General features: G+C 43.1%; 1 protein-coding gene across 4 annotated transcripts in view; it reads right to left on the bottom strand.

The window, feature by feature from the left end:
- EXOC4 (exocyst complex component 4) overlaps positions 1 to 21,187 on the bottom strand; it is an 871,518-nt gene that overhangs the window by 727,379 nt on the left and 122,952 nt on the right. For all 4 annotated transcript variants that reach the window (XR_011387458.1, XM_002711996.5, XM_070071324.1 and 1 more), the window contains exon 7: positions 2,857 to 3,031. Coding sequence is in view for 3 of the 4 variants with exons in the window: in XM_002711996.5 (XP_002712042.3) it covers positions 2,857 to 3,031 (175 nt within the window). In the remaining variant the exon portion in view is untranslated. The remainder of the gene's footprint in view (positions 1 to 2,856; positions 3,032 to 21,187) is intronic.

Raw genomic sequence — 21,187 nt, 5'->3', positions numbered from 1 at the left:
AACTTGAGAAATTCTCTACAGCATTTCTTGAAGGGCACGTCTAGTGGTAACAAATTCTTTCCACTTTAGTTCATTTGAATATGTCTCTACTTTAGTATCAACGGAAATTCTTTTGAAATGAAGCTAAATTCTAGATTTTTAATTTTTTTCCCCAGCACTTTCAAGCTGACATTCTCTGCTTTCTGGCTTGCATTATTTCTGATGAGCAGACAGACATAAGTTGTACAACTGTTTCCCCATAGGCAATATGTTTTTCCTCTACTATGTTTTAAAGTTTTTTCCTTTGGGCCTCAGCAACTTCAGTAATTGATTATTTACACGCTTGGAATTTATTGAGCTTCTTGGATCTGCAGGCTTACATTTTTCTCAACAAATTTGGAGAATTTTTTGTCATTATTCTGATAGTTTTCTATCCCAGTCTCTCTGCTCTCCTTTTATACTTGCAACCATACAATTGTTAGGATGCAAGTCCTAGAGGATGTTAAAGCTTTGTTTGTTTGCTTTTTTGGTCTGTTTTCTCTTCATGCTTTGGTTGGAGACCACGCTTTGAGCTCAATCATCTTTCTGTAGAACACAATCTGTTATAAAATCCATTTGGTGAATTTATCTCAGGCAATTTTTGTCAAATTTTAAAACCCTGGTTATGAGTCCTATCTTCCTGCTTATCCACAAGTATGACAACTGCACGAAAGACACTGGTATTGTTCTGTTACTGAAAATCTGGATTATACCACCTTACATTAGAGTTTTTGTTCTATCACACAGTAATTTTTCAGGTGCATCAGGCTGTTACTAGAGGCTTTCGGACTTTCTTATTAAGAATCTACGCTAACCCTGCCTCTATTGCTAGAACAGCCTCATTCCTAAGCTCTGATTTTCCTCGAGTCCCACCTGAAGGCACGGACTATGATGCTCCCGCACGGGCTGGTCTGATCGTCAACACTGCCAAGCATTTTGCAGCTTCTATTCCAGCTTCCAGTCTCACAGCAGCCACTTCCTGCTAAGCCTGTGGTATGCACGGCTTCCAATTTGACCAAAGGGCTACAGGGCACTCTTTCTAACTCTCTGGGGCTCCCTCTCCAACCAATTCCCTGCTCTTCAGAATCCCAATCCATAAATTCCAACTGCTTCCATACCCCTTCACTGAGCACTGCCCCTTTTCCTTGGAGAGTCCACCGCCATCTGCGTAGATGTCACCGTCCCTATGCCATGGTTTATAAAGGACCCCCAGACAGGAGGCAGAGGTGTCCATGGAGCAATCATCTCATTCCGAGTCCCCCCAGATTTACAGCTGCTTACGGTAACAGGCAACTTCGTCACGGCTGGAGCCGGAACCCTCTAATTCTATTGCTGAAATCCTTAAAATAAATATGTGACTTGAAAGGTAAATATTATTTCCATATGACAGATTAACAAACCAAGACACAAAATGTTAAATAACCTGCCTCCACCTCATAAAGTTATTTTAATCAATACACAAATATTCATCAAATACCTACTATGGGTACATGGTAATTGACATAGCAGTAAATAGAACTCAGAGAATGTAGTTTCAACCCATATTATTTCCACCGCCCATCAATAAAACACACGGTACCAAAAAATTCTAATGAATGAATAACCAAGAATCCAATCACTCAGTGTACAAGGAGCGTGCCTATATTCTCAAAAATGACTACAATTTACATTCATGATTTATTTTTTCCTGCAAAAACTATTTGCCATGCAAGTAATTTCATTCCTACAGTTACATTTTTCAATTCCCTACATACATTTAATTTTTTCCCTATTAATAGGTACTATCTAACCAAGTCACTTCTATTTAGCTATGTCAAACTTGCTTCGGCTAACTGTTAATTGTATTTCTATTATACAAGTGGCCAAAGCAAATGTATTTTACTCACACATGGGGAGAAAATATAATGTGATTTCTAAATGTCATCTCAGCACCATCATACCAACAGTAATATCATTCCTCTGATCTGCAACAAATCAATCAAAGTGATACACTTATACCTCAAAGATTTATTCTCATCTCTCAAAAAGAAGCTCTTGACCTGTCATTTAACCCAATATATGGGTTGCCTGCAAAGAAACAGTCAATAAAATTAAACTACATCTACGTTTATAAAATAATGCTGAAGGAGGCCGGCACTGTGGCATAGTGGGTAAAGATAGTGGGTAAAGCTGCTGCCTGCAGTGCCAGCGGTGTGGCGTTGCAAGTAAAGCTGCCACCTGCAGTGCTGGCATCCCTTATAGGCGCTGGTTTCAGACCTAGCTGTTCCACTTCTGATCCAGCTCTCTGCTGTGGCCTGGGAAAGCAGTGGAGGATGGCCCAAGTGCTTGGGCCCCTGCACCTGCATGGGAGACCTGGAGGAAGGTCCTGGCTCCTGGCTTCAGACTGGCTCAGCTCCAGGCATTGCGGCCGTTTGGGGAGTCAACCAGCAGATGGAAAACTTCTCTCTCTCCCTCTTTCTCTCTCTGCCTCTGCCTCTCTGTAACTCTTTCAAGTAAATAAATAAAATCTTTTAAAAAAAATAGCGAAGAACATTTCAATATTTGCTATTTTGACACTTGAGTAATTCCAGTAATTCCAGCTTTTTACAACAGAAAGGCAGATCCTATACATCCTTGACTCTTAACACTGGAAGCTACTCTTATTTCTTAAAGTCTGGCAAAAAAAATTTTTTTTAGAAAAATTGAAGATGGGAGAAGTCAGTGACATCAGCAGGACCACCTTTCAACAGAAGCATGCTTTCTTTCCCTACTTATGATTCTTCAGGTACTATTTTATGTGGCTGAGTTTTCTGTTGTTGTTCTCAGCAGTTTCAACACACCTTTTGTAAAAGGCCTTACCTGAAGAACATCTTGGATCTTCACCCACACATAGGCCATATCATACAACTTAATGTCTTCCTGCTGAGTCAGCACGGTCGTGACAGAATCCTGCAGGTATCCCAGGACCACAGCATGTGCAGCGGCTACGGCATTGAACTTGTCAAACAGCAGCTCCAACAATTCAAGAAGTAACCTAGGGACAAAAACAAACAGATAACATGCACACACACACACACACACACAATGATTTGCACTGGGCTGCAAAACAAAATCAGCATAGTGCAAAGTCCCACACTGAGATGTAAACTGTAGACAGATAAGGATTTAATAGATTTAAACAGTTCTAGGACCTAAGCAACTTTTTAAAACTTAATTAAGCCTAAATTTCTTCTGCTATAAAATGGAAATGATACAAGAATTTAAAAATCAATTGTCAAGTCCCTTTACCAGAAGCAGCAGATCAATTAGTATTCATTTCCTTTTTTACACAGTTCAACAATTACACTGCTATTTTCAAATAGGCAGCTTCTTCAAGGAACTCAGGCAATTTTTTCCAGACAATAGTTTGGAAGTTACACAGAATATGCTATTCCCTACCAATAAATTGGGTACTTTGGTAAGGATACTAATCCTTTTAGTTGTGGAAAGCTGTGCTTATTCCCATTGAAATGTATGGCCTGAGGTGCCTGTTTCAAAAAAAAAGAAAAACACTATACACCTGCCAAGCAATCTAACTTTCTTGACAGAGAGCGGCTTAGGCATCTACATTATCTCATTTATCATAGAGAGATATGCTGGATACATATGATTACATTGATTTTATACACTCAAGGACACAAAATAAGGTTGCAGCAAGACAGCCCAGCCCAGAACAAAAGTTGATTTCTACGTCAGTGCATTTAGCCACCTACCTCTCACTGCACTTCTGGGTAGGAATGTAGAAGTGTATTTAGCAAGAGCTCAGAGCTTTGTTGTGGATGCAAAGTAACTGCCTGCCACGGAGAGGCTGGTCCCCTGGCCTCTCCTCCTCTGAACTCACCCAGTATTTGATTCTGCTTTGGAGGAACTTACCACGTGTGACTCACACATGCGGCTCAACAAATGTGGATCGCATTTCTTTATATCTCGATGTTTGCCCCCATAGCTTCCATTATTAGTCTTTCAGAGTAAACACAGCCCAACGCAGCACTGTGTACTTAGGAGCACGTAGAACAATGATCAGCAAATATTTGTTGAATGAACTCAAAGTGTATACCATGAATGAGTACAGAAAATCCTAGAGAAAGGGCTTTATTGTGTATTTGTGTGGCTCTTGCTTCCTAGCTCCCGAACAGACTGAGAAACCAACCTGGAAAGCAGAAAAGCAAAGCTGAAGAGCTTCACAGCAGTGACCATTAGCCAGATTTTCTTGCCATAAGTGGGAGGTTACAGTGACAGTCTCATCAAAACGTATAGCCTCTTCTCTATTCCTAAGGCTTCTTTATTGCCCAATCACTGTAACGCATGTGCCAGTGTGACGCTGTGTAACCATCTTATGATACAATCCTAGTCTATTTGACATCGTCATTCAGATGAGACAGAATCAATACAAGTTATGTAGTGCTCCCAGTCTAGAATATACAAAATCTGGGAACTGCACGGTGTGTTTCTGAATAGAATTCATTCTACCTTTTGGATGGTATTTTTAAAAATCCTTTAGAAGTCAATGCATATTTATATTCAGAGAAGCCAAAAAAGAACTTCATTCTCATCTGTGTTTCTGGAGACCTACTCAAATATCAGCAGAGAGAGGTATAAAATACAGAAAGAAGAGCCTACACTTAACAGCTAAAATAGTTAATTCAATGTTGGGAAGCAATTGGTATAAAGCTGGCATCTGGCATCGCACACAGTAAATACCTGATAAAGGAAGGATCTGGTTTTCAAATAAGGTTTATGGTAAGTGTATAACACTGCGGCTCCTACATATAAATTTGCTGACTGTGATTTATTTTCCACTGGTGGACAGCAAAAGAAGAAGGAAGAAATGGCATACTGACTCCTCACAAAGATTTATTTTATATTTCTTATACTCTCTTATAGGGAAATCTGTTATTTCCTGCCCCAATGGCAGTTACGTAGCCAAACATCTTTACTTGACAAAATGAGAACTAAATGGCCGTATACTATTGCCTACCATTTTCTGGAAATCTAACTAATCCATGACATTCAGAAGCCTGAGGCATGCTGGCATCCAAAGCTGCCGTGGCACCAAGTTCTCCGTACACGGTGGTCAACCAGCAGCTTACAGGAAACACTGGGCGTGCGGCTCCTCTGAAAGGCGGGTGCTGCTGTCTGGCTATCTGCAGAGCCACCTCGCTCCAGGACCGCACACGCCGGGCTGGCAGTCACGGACAAGAGCGCTCAGCACCCAGAAGCAGGGCTCCATTTTGAGAAACAGACCCCGTGGGGAAATGAGGTGTGAGATGAGATTCATAGTCTCTATTAACACTGAAGAAATAGCAATCCTTGCTAAAACACTGAGACAGGACCAGCTCCTGCCACCCCTGGACGAGCAGGCCTGTTTCCACCACATGGGCATCATAGCCCCATGACAGGTTATATATGGAAGAAACGAGGGAGCTGTCATTGCAGCAACACACGGGCCCCAAGTGGGGAGATTCCACGCACAGCCCCACCTTTGGGGATATTCACCCACTTCCAAAACAGGGCAACTGTCCTCTGCCGGATTGTGCACTGTCAATAAAACCCAAAGCTGTGACATCCAACTTTTCTAAAAGTGTGCTTCAAATGCTATCAGCAAGAAAGTGAAAACACAATCCACAAAATGGGAGATGTCTGTCAATCACACATCTGATAAAGCACTTCTATCTAGACTATCCAGAGAACGCGTCCAACCTGTAATTAAGAAATGATCAAATTTAAAGATGGACAGAGGGCTTGAATCTATACTGTAGCAAAGAAACGTATTAATTGCCAATGAGCAAACAAAACGAGGCTCAGCATCATTAACCATCAGAAAAATGCAAATCAAAATCAAAATCAAAATGAGTTGGCATTTTAATTCACCAGAATAGCTATTATCAGAAAGACAACAATAAAAAGTGCTGGCAGGGATACAGAGAAATGAGAACATTCCCAAGCGCAGGTAGGACTGCAGAATGGTACGTAGGTGATTTGGAGAACAGTTCTGACAGTTCCTCCAAATGTTAAGCATAAGGTTACCATATGTGTGATCATCATACTAGTCATTCCCTTCCTAGGTACGTACTTACAAGAAATGAAAAACACTATGTCCAAAAAGTTGTACAATAAATATTCATAGTAGCATTATTCAAAATGGCCCAAAGTGGATACCATCTAAATATCTTCCAACTGATGAAGCAGTAAAATGTGGAATACAATACAGTATCTTCTTCAGCCATAAAAAGGAACAAAGTATTTATAAGCAGTACAATGTGATCTATAAAGAGTACATGTGCTAAGTGAAAAAAAGTCACCACAAAAGGGTGCATATTATATGTCTATTCCGATCTGAAATATCCAGAACAGGCAAATTTACACAAACAGAAAGCACAGTGGTGTTTACTTGGGCTGGGTGTGTGTGGGAACCAGCAAGTATATGGGATTTATTTTAGAAGGGCAAAAATATTATAGAGCTAGATAGAGGTGATGGTTGCAAAACCCTGTGAATGCGCCCAAAATCACTCAGACTGTGTATGTCCATTAGGTGAACTGTATGACACACTCATCATATCTCAGTATGGCTGTTTCAACAACAAAAACAGCAGCAGCCATGGCTCTGAGTTAAGGACAACGAAGGGGCCAGCACTGTGGCATACTGGGTTAAGCTGCTGCCTGCAGTGTCGGCATCCCATATGGGCGCCGATTCGATTCTCGGCTGCTCCACTTCCATCCATCTCTCTGCTAAGGCCTGGGAAAGCAGTGGAAGATGGCCCAAGACCTTGGGCCCCTGCACCCACACAGGAGACCCAGAAGAAGCTCGTGGCTCCAGATCGACACAGCTCCAGCCATTGCGGCTAACTGGGGAGTGAACCAGCAAATAGAAGACCTCTCTCTCTTTCTCTGCCTCTCCTCCTGTGTAACTCTGACATCCAAGTAAATAAATAAATCTTTAAAAAAATAAAAATAAAAGACAATGAGGGTCCAATACTTCTACAGCATTGAAGAAGAAATAGACAAAACAGCAGAAAAAGGAGCCGTGTAGCAGGGGTCTGGCCTAGCAGTCGAGATGCTGGTTAAGTAGCCTGTGTCCCATATCGGAATATCTGGTTTCATTACTCGGTTTTGGCTTCTTACTCCAGTTTCCTGCTAGTGCTTAGCTTACGATGCAGCAGGTGGTGAGCAGGTAACTGGGTATCCTGCCACCCATGTGGGAGACCTGGATTGACCTTGCTTTTGACCCAAACCAGCCCCAGGCCTTACAGGCAATTGGGGAGTAAACCAGCCAGAAAACTGGAGCTCTCTCTGTTAATCTCTCTCTACCCCTCGTCTCTAATAAATAAAAATGTAAGCCTTTCTTTTCCAAAAAACAGGAAACTAGCATCTCAAAATAATGAAGTATCATGAAAGCTGATTCCCTTGAATTCTTTCTACCAAGTAGATACTAACTTTTGTTTTGGTTCACTTGGTTGTTTGTTAGTTTCTCCTTTTGTGAGTTTAAGAAACCAAAGATTTCCATTTTCTTCCCAACAGTGGCTCTTTCTAAACTTTTAATTATGGGAAAAGAGAGAAAAACTTTCAACTTCTCCAAATTCCCCATCTGTAAAATCAAAGCCTTAATTAATACTTGTTCTTCAGATAGTTGCTGGCAGGATCAAATTGAGAGTGGACAGAACAAGCAGAGGGAATAGTAAAATTTATTACAAACAGCAGAGGGCTCGAGGCACCTGGGTCTGAGTTTCTGGCCTGAGCAGCTCTCAAGATGATGGTTATTAAATAGGCCTTAACAGAAACCAAGTCAAGGTAGAAATCTGGAAGCAGAGATGCTAGGTGCAGGCCTGGGTACCTTCAATGTCCTGTCCTTGAGTAGTAGGATGTGCACATCTAGAGTTCAGCAGAGAAACCAACACTGGTAAATTAAGAAGTGATAAGTATTTGAGAAGAACAGAACGCTCGGAGCAAATGTACCCAGTAAGAGCAGCAAGCAGGGGCCAGGGCAACACCCCAGGAAACAGCAGCACAGGCAGGACGGTCAGCAAGGAGCGAGGAAGGAAGGAAGAAGCCAGGCAACATTTGAGAAGACAGCATCAGCAGCGAAATGCTACACCGAAGCCTGATGAGCTGGAGAGAGAAATTTACAACTCACAGGTCCCCAGTGACCTTGGCAAGAGGGTTTCGGTGGAGCAGCCGAAGCTGCATTCAGCAGTGGGATGAGCAGTGAATGGCTAATAAGGAAACCAGTGTCCATCCTGCACTTATCAAAGGCACACGGCTCCTCACCAGCACTGGCGCTCCTTAAAAAGGAGGAAAAGCGAGATCTCCCCTGGTGCACCCAAGAACAAAAGAGATTGGGAAACCCCTCACGGGACAGAAAACTGCCCTAGTCTGCTCCAAATTAAAGCTACTGGAGAAAAACTGGAGCATGGTAATATTCCTATACACTTCTCTATCCAGCCATACAACACAGGATCGCAAAAACAAGGGTTTGCCTTGGGCGGCAGACACACTCGGACTGACGGGAACACACAAAGCCCCACGGAAAGTATTCCGTGACCCAGTCTCACCACAGAATGCTAAATAAAAGCATAAATAAAACATTACATCGCAGTTAGCTCAGCTGCATAAATCCTGTTTGGATCAAGGTTTTCACCACTGATCTAAAAGCCAAAGTAGCAGGCAGGGCCATTAAATTACCTGATGATTCCTTAAGCTGAACTGAATTAGGAAAGGCCGCTTACAGGAATAGGCCTGAGAACCCGAGGGATGTGAATTTCAATTAATTGCGGTATCAACCCTTCAGGAAAACACACACACACACACACACACACACACACACACACACCTCTCACCACCTCACAGGTTGTTTCACAAATCACACATCAGTAAGCAATATCAGATACCACAGCTTCGCGGTTGGGGAAGGAAAATACACATCCTGGGGCGGCAACTTGACAGCAAGGCCAGCGTCGAGTAGCAGCACGGGACACACAGACTGGAAACCCAGCTGGGTGGCCGCGGAGCTGCTGGCGCGCCCTAGGGCTTCTCCCGGTCCCACGCTCCTCCTCACAGCTTCCCAGTCACAACCCAGTGGTCGGCATTAAATTGTGTGTGTGTGTGGGGGGGGGGGGTCACTGTAGGCAGACGTAGCTAACAAAAAGCAAACTGAAAGTAACAGTGAGCTGGTTTTTCTGTTCCTTTAGCTGGTACCATCCAGAGGGCTGCAAGAGGAGGTGAGAGATACGCAGGAGGTGCCCAAGGGCCAGCTGCATCTCATCCTTCCCCCTGGGGTACTAAAGTCCTGCCTGTATTCAAAGAGATGCCCATGGCATTCTAATAAAAACCTCTCTTTGATCAAATTAGCTGGATTTAAGTTTCTAAACTGACCATCAAAAACAGCCTAATTCACAGAATAAATCTCAACTCCCCCTTTCTTCAATGTTCCTACAGCCAGCCCAAAATAAGATTGTGACAAGGAATTGTGGGGAGCAACCCGGACTGGACTGAGTTACTGGAATTAAGACTTATTCTATGCATCTGCTCTCCCACAATATGGCGCTGGGAGAGGAGGCAACAGTTTCTACCCAGCTGCCTCTCACCAACTTGACAAGCTGCAAGACCTGCTCCTGATTGGAGGAGAGCAGCGTACTTGGCGTGTGGGCAGCCGAGTTAGGATTGGTGGAGGAGGACTATAAAGGATGAGAGAGACGGCATGCACCAGGAACATCTAAGGGGAACATCTAAGGGGAACACCTGTGCAGCCCCCGAGAGAGCCGGCCGGCGGTGTGCCACTCCCCCGCGGAAGTGGGGAATGTGGCCAGGGGGAACTGCCCTTCCACGGAGGTGGAAGGGATAGTAGCCAACCCGGGAAGAACCAGCAGCAAACCCGGGGAGGGCCGAGCAGACGAAAGAACAGCGCAGGGTCCTGTGTCGTTCCTCCACGAAGAGGGGGAGCGACAAGGAATGAAGTGACAAACTAACCAACCTACAGCAGCCTCCTGGGCCAGAGCCACACAACCACACCTCTCCCCACACACAGGGCCCAGTGAGCAGAATGGAAAAAAAACACTCAAATTGTGCAGACAACTGAGTTCAGGAGTAAAAATAAGCAATGGAGGATGACACTATAATGAGAAGGCCAGGATTAAAGACAACAGACCTGGGCCCTGCCTCAGCATGGGACAGGGAGCTCTAACTGTAGTAACAGAGAAGAGCCCCAAGAAAGCCAGCTGAGGGGCTGGCACCGTGGCTCACTTGGTTAATCCTCCACCTTGTGGCGCCAGCATCCCATACAGGCACCGGGTTCTAGTCCCAGTTGCTCCTCTTCCAGTCTAGCTCTCTGCTGTGGCCCAGGAGTGCAGTGGAGGATGGCCCAAGTGCTTGGGCCCTGCACCCCATGGGAGACCAGAAGGAAGCACCTGGCTCCTGGCTTCAGATTGGTGCAGCGCCAGCCATAGCGGCCATTTGGGGAGTGAACCAAGGGAAGGAAGACCTTTCTCTCTGTCTCTATCTATAACTCTACCTGTCAAAAAAAAAAAAAAAGAAAAAGAAAAAAGCCAGCTGAAATGAGATAATGATGACGACGAACATCACAAAAACAAGAACAACAAAGACAGGCATGCTAACAATCACACTCTTTACTAAATGTACACGATGTGCCAAGCATAGTGTGAAGTTTGTTTTTTTTAATTATTTATTTTTTTGGATTGCCTCTTTCAATACTCAACACAGGCACCGGCATTATGGATAGTGGCCAAAGTGGCAGCCTATGATGCCAGCATCCCATACAGGCACCAGTCTGTGTCCCATTTGCTCAACTTTCAATCCAGCTCCCTGCTAATGGCCTGGGAAAAGCAACAGAGGATGGACCAAGTGCTTGGACCCCTGCCACCCATGTGGGAGACCAGGAAGAAGCTCCTGGCTTTGGTTTAGCACAGCCCTGGCTGTTGGGGCCATCTGGGGAGTGAAGCAGTAGATGGAAGACCTCTATCTCTGTGTCTCTCCCTCTAACTCTTTCAAATACATTAATTGTTAAAAAAGGAAATAATATTAAAAGAGATAGAAGAAGTTATCAGTACTCTACAATGCTATGGATACCAAGACTGGAATGAGGCCAATAGATCACACTACCTCTTCTCTCTCCCTGCAAACAGGTCTTTGCCTTGATAATCCAGTAACGCCCCTCTAAGGTACCAGACGAACATTCTGCACAACCCAAGAACGCATCTTCAGGCTTCCATCCAACAGCTGCAGCACCCAGTTCTGCTCCCCCCTCCCCAGGTCATGAAACATCATCTCCCCACTGGCTCTAGAAGCCCTGACTTCTGGTTTCTTTCCACCTCTCCTTCTCAGCTTTTTCTTTAAATGCTATCAACTCTTCTCAATGTTCATACTTGCTATAAGTGAGCTCGTTCAACACCATGTCCTCTGTTAACCACCCGCTAACAACTCTCAAACCGCTTTGCCTGCACAGAACTCCCATTTGGCATGACATCGATTGAACCCAGCTCCTTCCCCCGCCCCCAGCCTGCTTCTCCATGTTCCCCGGGGCAGTGAATGGTGCTGCTTGCCCGGTAAGCATTCACCAGTTCCCCTTTCCCTCCTAAGCCAAGCAACCGCTAGGGGTTTCGACTTCTTGACCAGCTCTCAAATGTGCCTGTTTCACCGCATTGCCACTGCCACCCTGCTAATGGTGGCTATCCGGCTACTCCTGGGATTACTGAAACAGCTCTCCCACCAGTCTCCTTTCCTACAGTCCTCATTCTTCCCCTCTGTAGGCTCACCAAGGGGAACACCTGCTCCTGATTTAAGAAGTATTTCTGATTCACCACTATGCAACAGTGCTCGGCATATTATCCAGCAGAAAATAGGCAGTGATAATTTGCTGAATGAAGGAATGAAAAACCAGCTCCGGCAGAATGGGAGAGAGGCCTGATTAGAGATTAAGTGCCCAGGCAATAGGTATCGTAGATTAAAATCTCCTGGTTTTGGAAGCTCATGGCTTCCAAATATTTCACCCCAACTATGCCCTCAGAACAGTCCCTCATCAAGTACAACAGGAAAATATAACGAAGTATGGTTACAAGCTGAAAGACACATGTATGCTGAGCTAACTTTAATAATACTGCAACAAAACCTATTTTAAGCAAAAACAGAAAAGTGTCGAGATGAAGAAAGGCTTTGCTCCGTGTGCACAAATCCAATTGCCTGACAGGTCTGAAAACCCTTTAAAGCCTTCTTACGAATCCAAGTACAACGCTCCTTCTGCTCCCAGGTCTTCTAACACCCCACCCCCAGCTCTGTCTCTCCACATGGCTCAGCCTTCGAGAACCACCACGGAAACATGCAGAGGGCTAAGAAGATGTTAGGGATGTGCACGGTGGCACAAGGCAGGAAGGGCCTAGGGTGGAAAAGGTCCACCGACAAGCTGTGAAAAACATTCAGTACTGAAGGTGAGATAAGGCTACCTGAATCTAAATTTAACATCCAGGGAAACCTGAATCAGTCATTTGCTGGAAAAATCACGGTGTCCGCCAAGGAGCTGCCTCACTTGGTCATGAAGCAAAGACCCACACACAAGATAGAGAATCGGTTCTGTCCTACTACTTCTCTGCTGAGACCTTCACCTCAGGGTTCTGCATTTTTTCAGTGATGGAAAAGGCAGTAACCATGGAGTATGCATCTCCCTTCGCGACGCTCCACACGCTAAGAGCGTACTGAACGCCAAGCTTAGATTTTACACGACCTGCTACATGAAACTAATCAGGTACACCGTCTCATGATGCTCTTGGTCTTCCCTGCCTCGAGCTCACACTTGAATTTTCTTAAAAAGTGTGGCTCAGCGAGCTGTTCTCTTTTCAAACAGGATGCAAGCCAATTGAATCGTCAACGTTATCTAATACCAACATGTAAGGGATAGAGCTCAGTTTTACCCCTTATTAATAACAGGCTTCATGTGAAAAGAACTTCCTATTTGAAGAGTGCTGACTAATTCGCCATCTGCACTATGAAAAGGAAAAACGTACTAGCAATATAGAATGAAATGGTAAAAATAACAAGATCACGGCGCCGGGTGCTGGCTCTACTTCCTCCTGTGTCACTTACCTCCTTGTCCAGCCAGGTGTCTGAGCTCTGCAGGGGGTGACCTCAAAGGAACTTCTGATGGCCACGTGCTGCAAATCAGTGACAGAAATCACAAAATAAACCCAGGGCTGCTGCTTTGAATTGAGTACCACTGTTCTGCTTTCAAAAGCCTTGCCCCTAATCCAAAAATGTATTTTATAAAAGTGGAACACTAGCGAAAGTAGCCATAAATCCACTTCCCAAAGACAACACAATTAAGATTTTAGGTACATATTCCTAGTATTTTCTTGGATGTTATTCTTCAGTATGAAAATATACAAGGTCTCTTGAGGACTCATTTGGGTAACTTAGTCTGGCTCTCCAGTGTGCTAACTAGTCTCCATTTACTCTGTGGCCTCTGATCACCCCAGCCAGCCATCCCTAAGACACTTGCCACGGATCACCAGGGGGTACAGGCGGGAGCAGACTACAGTACAAAGACTGCCCTTTTTGGGGCCAAAGAAGGAAGCACCTTTCTCTGAAGGGAGGAGAGAACTTCCACTTTGATAATCAATTATGGCCTTGTCTAAATACTGACAGAGTTTATAGACTCAAAAGGCTTCCATAGCAGCTCATGTCAAGAGCCTTGGGCAATCACTGACATCATAATTAAGAGTGTCAATTGCTAAATCAACAACAGAAATCACTGTGCACTTGCTCCCCATGTAGGGCCTCTGTCCTTAATGTGCTGTACTATGAGAATTAATGGTAAAATTAGTCTTCAAACAGTACTTTATGCTTTGTGTTATCTGTGTGGGTGCAAACTGTTGAAATCTTTACTTAGTATAGAGTTGATCTTCTGTATATAATTAAAAATGAATCTTAATGAAGACTGGGATGAGAGAGGGAGTAGGATGTGGGACAGTTTAGGGGTGGGAGGGCAGGTATAGGGGGAAAAACCGCTATTACCCCAAAGCTGCACCTATGAAATTTATATTTATCAAATAAAAGCTTTCCATAAAAAAAATTTTAAAAAAATTTAAAAAAAAAAACACAAAGACTGTCTTTCAACTGAGGGGGGCAGGGGGAAGCAAGACCAAACCCAGCAAATGTGACAGAAACAGCATCTTTACAGAATCGAGACCCCAAACTTACATGGTGGAGAAACTATTTCTAACAACTCCACCACTGGCAGGCTCAGGACACTTCATGGTATTTCTGCTTTTACATTGCCCCAGGCAAATCGAGAACCAGTCATAGTGGCCGTGCCTGTTATGAGGCTACTGGTGAGGCTTACAGAAGTAAGGCAAGGAGCAGTAGGCTACCTTGCAAAGCACAAATATCTCAAAACTGCAACCCTCTGTGATGTGTGTGAAGTTGCAGTGTTCTCAACTTCAGCATGCACAGGACTCTCCAGAGTCCAGTGTAGGCACTTCCCACAGGGATCATGTGCATTTTATCTCTCAAGGGACATGCGTGCTGCGGGTACTTAGACCCTCCGAGAGCAGCACTGAGATTTCAAAATAACTGCTTCTCATTTTAAAAAAAAATTGTATTTGCATATTTTTCCTTACTTTTTCACTTTAAGAACAGATTTCATTATTTCAAAGATACAACTCTAAGAATATACAGAGAACTCTCTCCCTCCATCCTCCTTCCTTTTCTTCTTTCAATTTTTACAATAACATATTTTCCATCTACTTTATAATCACAGGCTTAATACTCCATTAAATATATTGTTCAACAAGTAAAAAGCAGAAACACCACTGTTCTACAAGAATATAGCCAAGAGCTATTATAATCAAATCATTAAGATGACGATTTCACCCTTTTACAGTTGTTTTTTTTTTTTCCCCGACTCTATATATTAGCTACCACAAATCAAAGAAAACATACAATATTTGTCTTTTTGGGTTTGGCTTATTTCACTAAGAATAACGGTCTCGAGTTGCATCCATTTTGTTGCAAAAGACCAAAAAAAATTTTGTTTTCTATGGCTTAGTATTCCATCATGTATATATGCCACAATTTTTTTTGACAGAGTTAGACAGTGAGAGAGAGACAGAGAAAAAGGTCTTCCTTCCATTGGTTCACTCCCCAAATGGTTGCTATGGCCAGCGCGCTGCGCTGATCCAAAGCCAGGAGCCAGGTGTTTTCTCCTGGTCTCCCATGCGGGTGCAGGGCCCAAGGACCTGGGCCATCCTCCACTGCACTCCTGGGCCACAGCAGAGAGCTGGACTGGAAGAGGAGCAACCAGGACAGAATTCGGCGCCCTGACCGAGACTAATGTGCTTGTTGGCCATTTGTATTTCATTCCTTGAAAAATTCCTGTTCATGACCTTTGCCCATTTCTTAACTGGATAACTGGACTGCTTTGTGGTGTTGAGTTTCTTGAGCTCCTAATATATTCTGGATATTTATCATTTATCAGATGCATCGTTTGCAAATATTTTCTCCCTTTTTGTCAGTTCCCTCTTCACTTTGTTGTATTTTCTTTGCTGTGCAGAAACTTCTTAGCCTGATATAATCCCATTTGTCTATATTTGCTATCACTGCCTTTGCTTCTGGGGTCTTAGCCAAGAAGTCTTGGCCTATGCCAATGTCTTGCAGTGTTCCCCCTGTATTTTCCTCTGGCAACTTGATGGTGTCATGTCATAAATTTAGATCGTTGATCCACCGTCAATCGATTTTTGTATACACTGTAAGGTAAGAGGAGTCTTATTTCAGACTTCTGCATGCAGAGATCCAATTCTCCCAACATTTGTTGAAGAAACTCTCCTTTCTCCAGGGAGTTATGTTAATTAGTTGGTTACAGATGAATTTTCAGGTTTTCAACTCTGTTCCACTGGTCTACATGTCTATTTTTGCACCAGTACCTGGCTGTTTTGAATACAACTGCCCTGTAGATTGTCTTGAAATCTGCTACTGTGATGGCACCAGCTTTGTTTTTATTGCTTAAGATTGCTATAGCTATTCGGGGTTATTGTGTTTCCATAGAATTTTAGGACCCTTGCTTCTAGATCTGAGAAAAACGTCCTCAAATTTGTAGATAGTTATTATGTGTTGCTACAGTTTGGGCTTCCTCCAAAGGTCTGTAATTAAAAGCTTGGTCCCTACAGTACTGCTGCAGGAGGAAATGCAACTCTCACCTTGCGCTCCCATACACTCGTTCTGACACGTGCTCCTGCCACTGTCATCTGCCGTATGGTCCTCACAGTCGATGCTGTTGTCATGCCCTTGATCATCCAAATCCTGTGAGCTACATAAACCTTTTCTTTTCATAAGTTATAACCATCAGATATACTACTGCAATAACAACACTAATACATGTGCCCAGCCCTAAAACAAGCTACAAACACAAAGCTAACACCTTTCTTACAAACTCGTAGGCCAAACCGATTAGAGATAGTAACAAGAGGATGGGCCTGGAGATAGAGGAGCACACAGAATAGGAAGTGCAGACTAAGATACACATGAAGATGCTTTAATCACACCTGTCACCATTCCTACACATCACCAAGGGATGAATTTCATTTGACACAAGTTATTCTGTTTGCTGTTGCAATGGAAAGATTCAGTATTACTTGAACTTGGGAGTAGCTTTCACATTATAATACCAACAAGTCCACAAAAAAATGACAGGACTCTGACAGCCCCCACTATCTGTCAAATACAGAAGTAGCCTTAATGCAGAATGAAGACTGACATCTAAATAAAGTTATACTAACTCATGAAACACATTTTATCTATTATTCCCTTAACTGATCTGATCTCTAATTTGAACCTGCTGTAGTGTGTAAAACAAGAGAAATCACAACAGATTTCTTTTTTTAGCTTTGCCAAATACAAAAAGATTTAAGAAATGTAACATTCAGTAAGATATTTAGCCCATTCAGTCAAGAACCCGTTTTTCAGAAACTATAACCAATAAACAACACAATTAGAAAGACAGCTGTCCGATGTCACGTTTATGAAAAGAACTATGAACATCACTGATACAAATAACTCACCTTAAGTGATGTGGAGCTATTATCCATTAATTTATTTAAGTCTTACTAGAAAGTATATAGACAGGAGACCCTGCATGACAATGAACTCCACATTTTAGCTAACAATTGGAGTAATGAGTCCCATAGGTAGAAGAATTAATTCATTTGTTTTAAAAACATTTTCAGTAAAGCTGCAGGGGATACACACTAGTTGAAGAACAGCAGAATTCCTTCTATGTGTCCCTGGTTCATCGTATTCACATCATTCAATATTTAACAGTTCTGTGTATTTTAAGCATGTTCTCACCGATACGTGTAATCAAAAGTCGAGATTTAATCAAATGGAATCATCATCACTGAAGTTAAATTTACTTGCTTCCCGCTTGCTTTGATTTGAATTAACTGCTCATCTAAATTACATCGAGGCCCTTCCTGATTCCAAGCATGTCCAGGTGCTACATGCAGTGCCTGGGAATGGCTACAAGAAGCCACAAGGACAAACGCTTGACCTTGCTTCAAAGCTGCTCGAAAATGACTTTTCTGTAAAGTAAGATGACCAGTTCCTCCACGCTCTGCATTTCAGGTACTTAGAAGAAAAGTAACTAATAGAAGAGCAGATGTAAATGAAGTGCTTCTTATGTGAGAAGCAGACACATGCCCCACTACAGCCCCAGGTGTATGAGAGATCACATAAAATATTTCACTTATTTCTCTTTCCATAAACATGGCACTTGTATTATTAAAGTAACCTTGGGGCCGGAGCTTTTAGACTATCACAGATAAAACCACTTTATAGAAATGTTCTATTAATCAGTATGCCCTCATACTGAGTTCTGAACTCTGAATTTTAAAAATGCCTTAAAAGTATACTTTTTCAAAAATTTAGAGCAATAATTCAATGTATTTCTAAAAAAAACCATAGTCTTCACAGACTAAGAAACCAGGGGGAAAAAAACCAGTAATTGGAAATGAAAAGAATCGTGTGTGGGAAGCAAATGATTAGTGTTGGAATCACTCAGGGAGCAGGAGCTAGCACTGACAGTCAAGCTTGTGGCATACACACAAGGAGCTGGAATGAAAGGGGCTCGCGGTCCATTACCATCCAGTGTCATCAGCCTCAGGTCTGTTGAAGGCATCATGGCCACTCCTTCACGTCCCAGTACATCACAGACAGTAGTGCTCCCTTACCCATGGCTTCGCTTTCTATGGCTTCAGTTACCCATGGTCAACCTCAGATGACAAACACCAAATGGAAAATTCCAGACACAAACAATTCCTATGTTGTCAACTGCCAATCATTCTGAAAAGCATGATGCAATCTCGAGCCATTCCTTTCCATCCTGCCCAGGACATCCCTTTGTTGAGCATGTCCATGCTATCAATGCTGCCCACCCACGGGTCACCCTCTGGGCTATCAGATCAACTACTGCTCTATCCCAGTGCTTGCCTAACAAGTAACCATGACATAGTAGCCTAATGCTCTGTCACAACACCTCTGCCTACGTCATTCACTGTACCCCAACTCCTCATGTGAGCACTGAATCATCTCACAACATCACCAGAGTGAGTTCCATTCAGTAAGATATCCAGAGAGAAAGAAACCACAACCACCAAACTCCATTACAATATATTTTCATTTTATTGTTATCATTAACTTCTTACTCTGTGAATCTACAAATTAAACATTGCCACAGGCATGTGCATATAGGAGAAAACACAGTACACAAAGGGTCATACTATCTGCGGTTTCGGGTATCCACTGAAGTCTTGGAACAAATACCCATAGACAAGGGTGGACTACTATGGTCCTCAACCTAGAATGGTTTGACTTCTGATTTATTGACTTTACAACGCTGCCAAGAAACTGTAATGCGAATTCTGAACTGTGTCTTTTCCTAGATTAGCAATATGTGGACAGTTACAGCAAATACTGGACAGCAGCAGCAAAACACAGCTCCCAGTTGGCCACAGGACCACAGGGTAAACATCTGACACTCATCAGTGACATGTATTACTAAGCTATGCTATACGCCAATTTAAGTGCATTAAACACACTTTAATTTAGAAGATTTTCATCTTACAATGAGTTTATCTAGATATTACCCCATTATAAATTCACATACTTCTATATTCAGAATGAGACTTGAAAAATGCTGAAAGAATAATCAGGAAATTTTATTTTGCAATCTACAAATGAAAAAGACCTAGCTTGACATGAAACCCAGAAGCTATAGAAGAAAACATTGATAAACATGAAAATTTAAAAAAAAAAAGTCTACATGGTAGGGGCCAGCATTGCAGTACAGCAGGTTAAACTGTGTGGGATGCCAGCATCCCACATGGACAGTGGGTCAGGTCCTGGCTTCTCACTTCCAATCCAGCTCCCTGATAATGCACCTGGAAAAGCCGCAGATGGCTCAAGTGCTTGGGCTCTTGCCACCCATGTGGACACCTGGATGAAGCGCCAGGCTCATGGCTTTGGCCTGGCTCAGCCCTGGCCACTGTGGCCATTTGGGGAATGAACCAGTAGATGGGAGATCTTTCTTTCTCTCTGCTTTTCAAATATGTAAATAAATCTTGAAAAAAAAAAAAAAGTTTGCATGGCCAGAACCCTCACTAAGTCTAAAGAGAAAGAGTATAGGACACTGCAAATAAATTCCCAAGAATTATACTCAGATACTTTCTAAATACAGAAAGAGTTCCTGCAAATCAATAAAAAGATAAACACACCCCAAAGGCAGGTTCTTTCAACAGTATGCTACTGAAGTTTTCAAATAGTAAAAAGGTGATTATAACAGGTTAATGAACCACTCTGTACCCACCATCCTGCTTTACTAAGGATACAATTTGTTTTAATGTCTCTCTTCTCACTGTCAACTCATGACAACAAGCTATTTTCACACAAATAAAAAGCAGCTTAATCTCATTAAGTAGTAAGAAGAACGCAAATCCAAATGACCTTGAAGATAGCATCTCTCACTTCTGAGAAAAGCAAAGATAAAAACATTTGCTAGTACAATGTGCTGGCAAAAGAACACAAAACTCTTCAATATTACCCATAACATAAACATTGATATCAACCGTGACACCTGGCAATAGGCATCAACATCTGATCAAACAGAGGGCAAAAACTGTGACAATGGTGACAACAGCCTATCAAGAATCTGGCTGCATTCCTTCTCACACCTCAGATGTCAATAGTATGCTAACCGCACAACAGGCAGGTGCTATCAAAATAAGGGAACTGGACAACCACAAGAAGTACCAAACAACAGTAAAAGCTGGCTCACATCACAACACCCACCTAACACCCTCCTAAACCCCACCCAGCCAGGGTAGACCAGGTACCTGTCTGGCTTGGAGACACATTTTGCTTTTCTTCTGTAATACTTCCTAGTTTATATTAATCCATTATCTGAGGGGGTCTCTCATCATTAATGTTTTTTTTTTTTTTTTTGACAGGCAGAGTGGACAGTGAGAGAGAGAGACGGAGAGAAAGGTCTTCCTTTGCCGTTGGTTCACCCTCCAATGGCTGCCGCGGCTGGCGCGCTGCGGCCGGCGCACCGCGCTGATCCGATGGCAGGAGCCAGGAGCCAGGTGCTTTTCCTGGTCTCCCATGGGGTGCAGGGCCCAAGCACCTGGGCCATCCTCCACTGCACTCCCTGGCCACAGCAGAGGGCTGGCCTGGAAGAGGGGCAACCGGGACAGAATCCGGCGCCCCGACCGGGACTAGAATTTTTTTTTTCTCTTTAAACTCCATGAGAGTTTAAATGCCCTATCTGATTTGTTGGACACTTGGTCCATGGCAGATATTCACAATGTAAATGGCATTTACTTTTTCATTCAGAAAGTACTTATTATGGGTCAGACAGGTACTGAGCTAGAATCTGAAGGTATGATACTGAACACAGTCAGCTAGATTTCTCTTGCTTCCTTGTGGGCAGTCAGAAAACATGGATGCACACCCACATCAGAGGAAAAATTTAGGGATTATGTCCAGTCTAGAAACAAGCATTAAATTTTCCCAAATTAAAATTTACTTTGGGGCCGGTACTGTGGCATAGCGGATAAAGCTGCCGCCTGCACTTCCAGCATCCCATATGGGCGCCGGTTTGAGT

This window comes from Oryctolagus cuniculus, chromosome 3 (genome assembly GCF_964237555.1).
Source record: "Oryctolagus cuniculus chromosome 3, mOryCun1.1, whole genome shotgun sequence".
Lineage (NCBI taxonomy): Eukaryota > Metazoa > Chordata > Mammalia > Lagomorpha > Leporidae > Oryctolagus > Oryctolagus cuniculus.
This window is presented reverse-complemented; position numbering and strand designations above follow the sequence as displayed.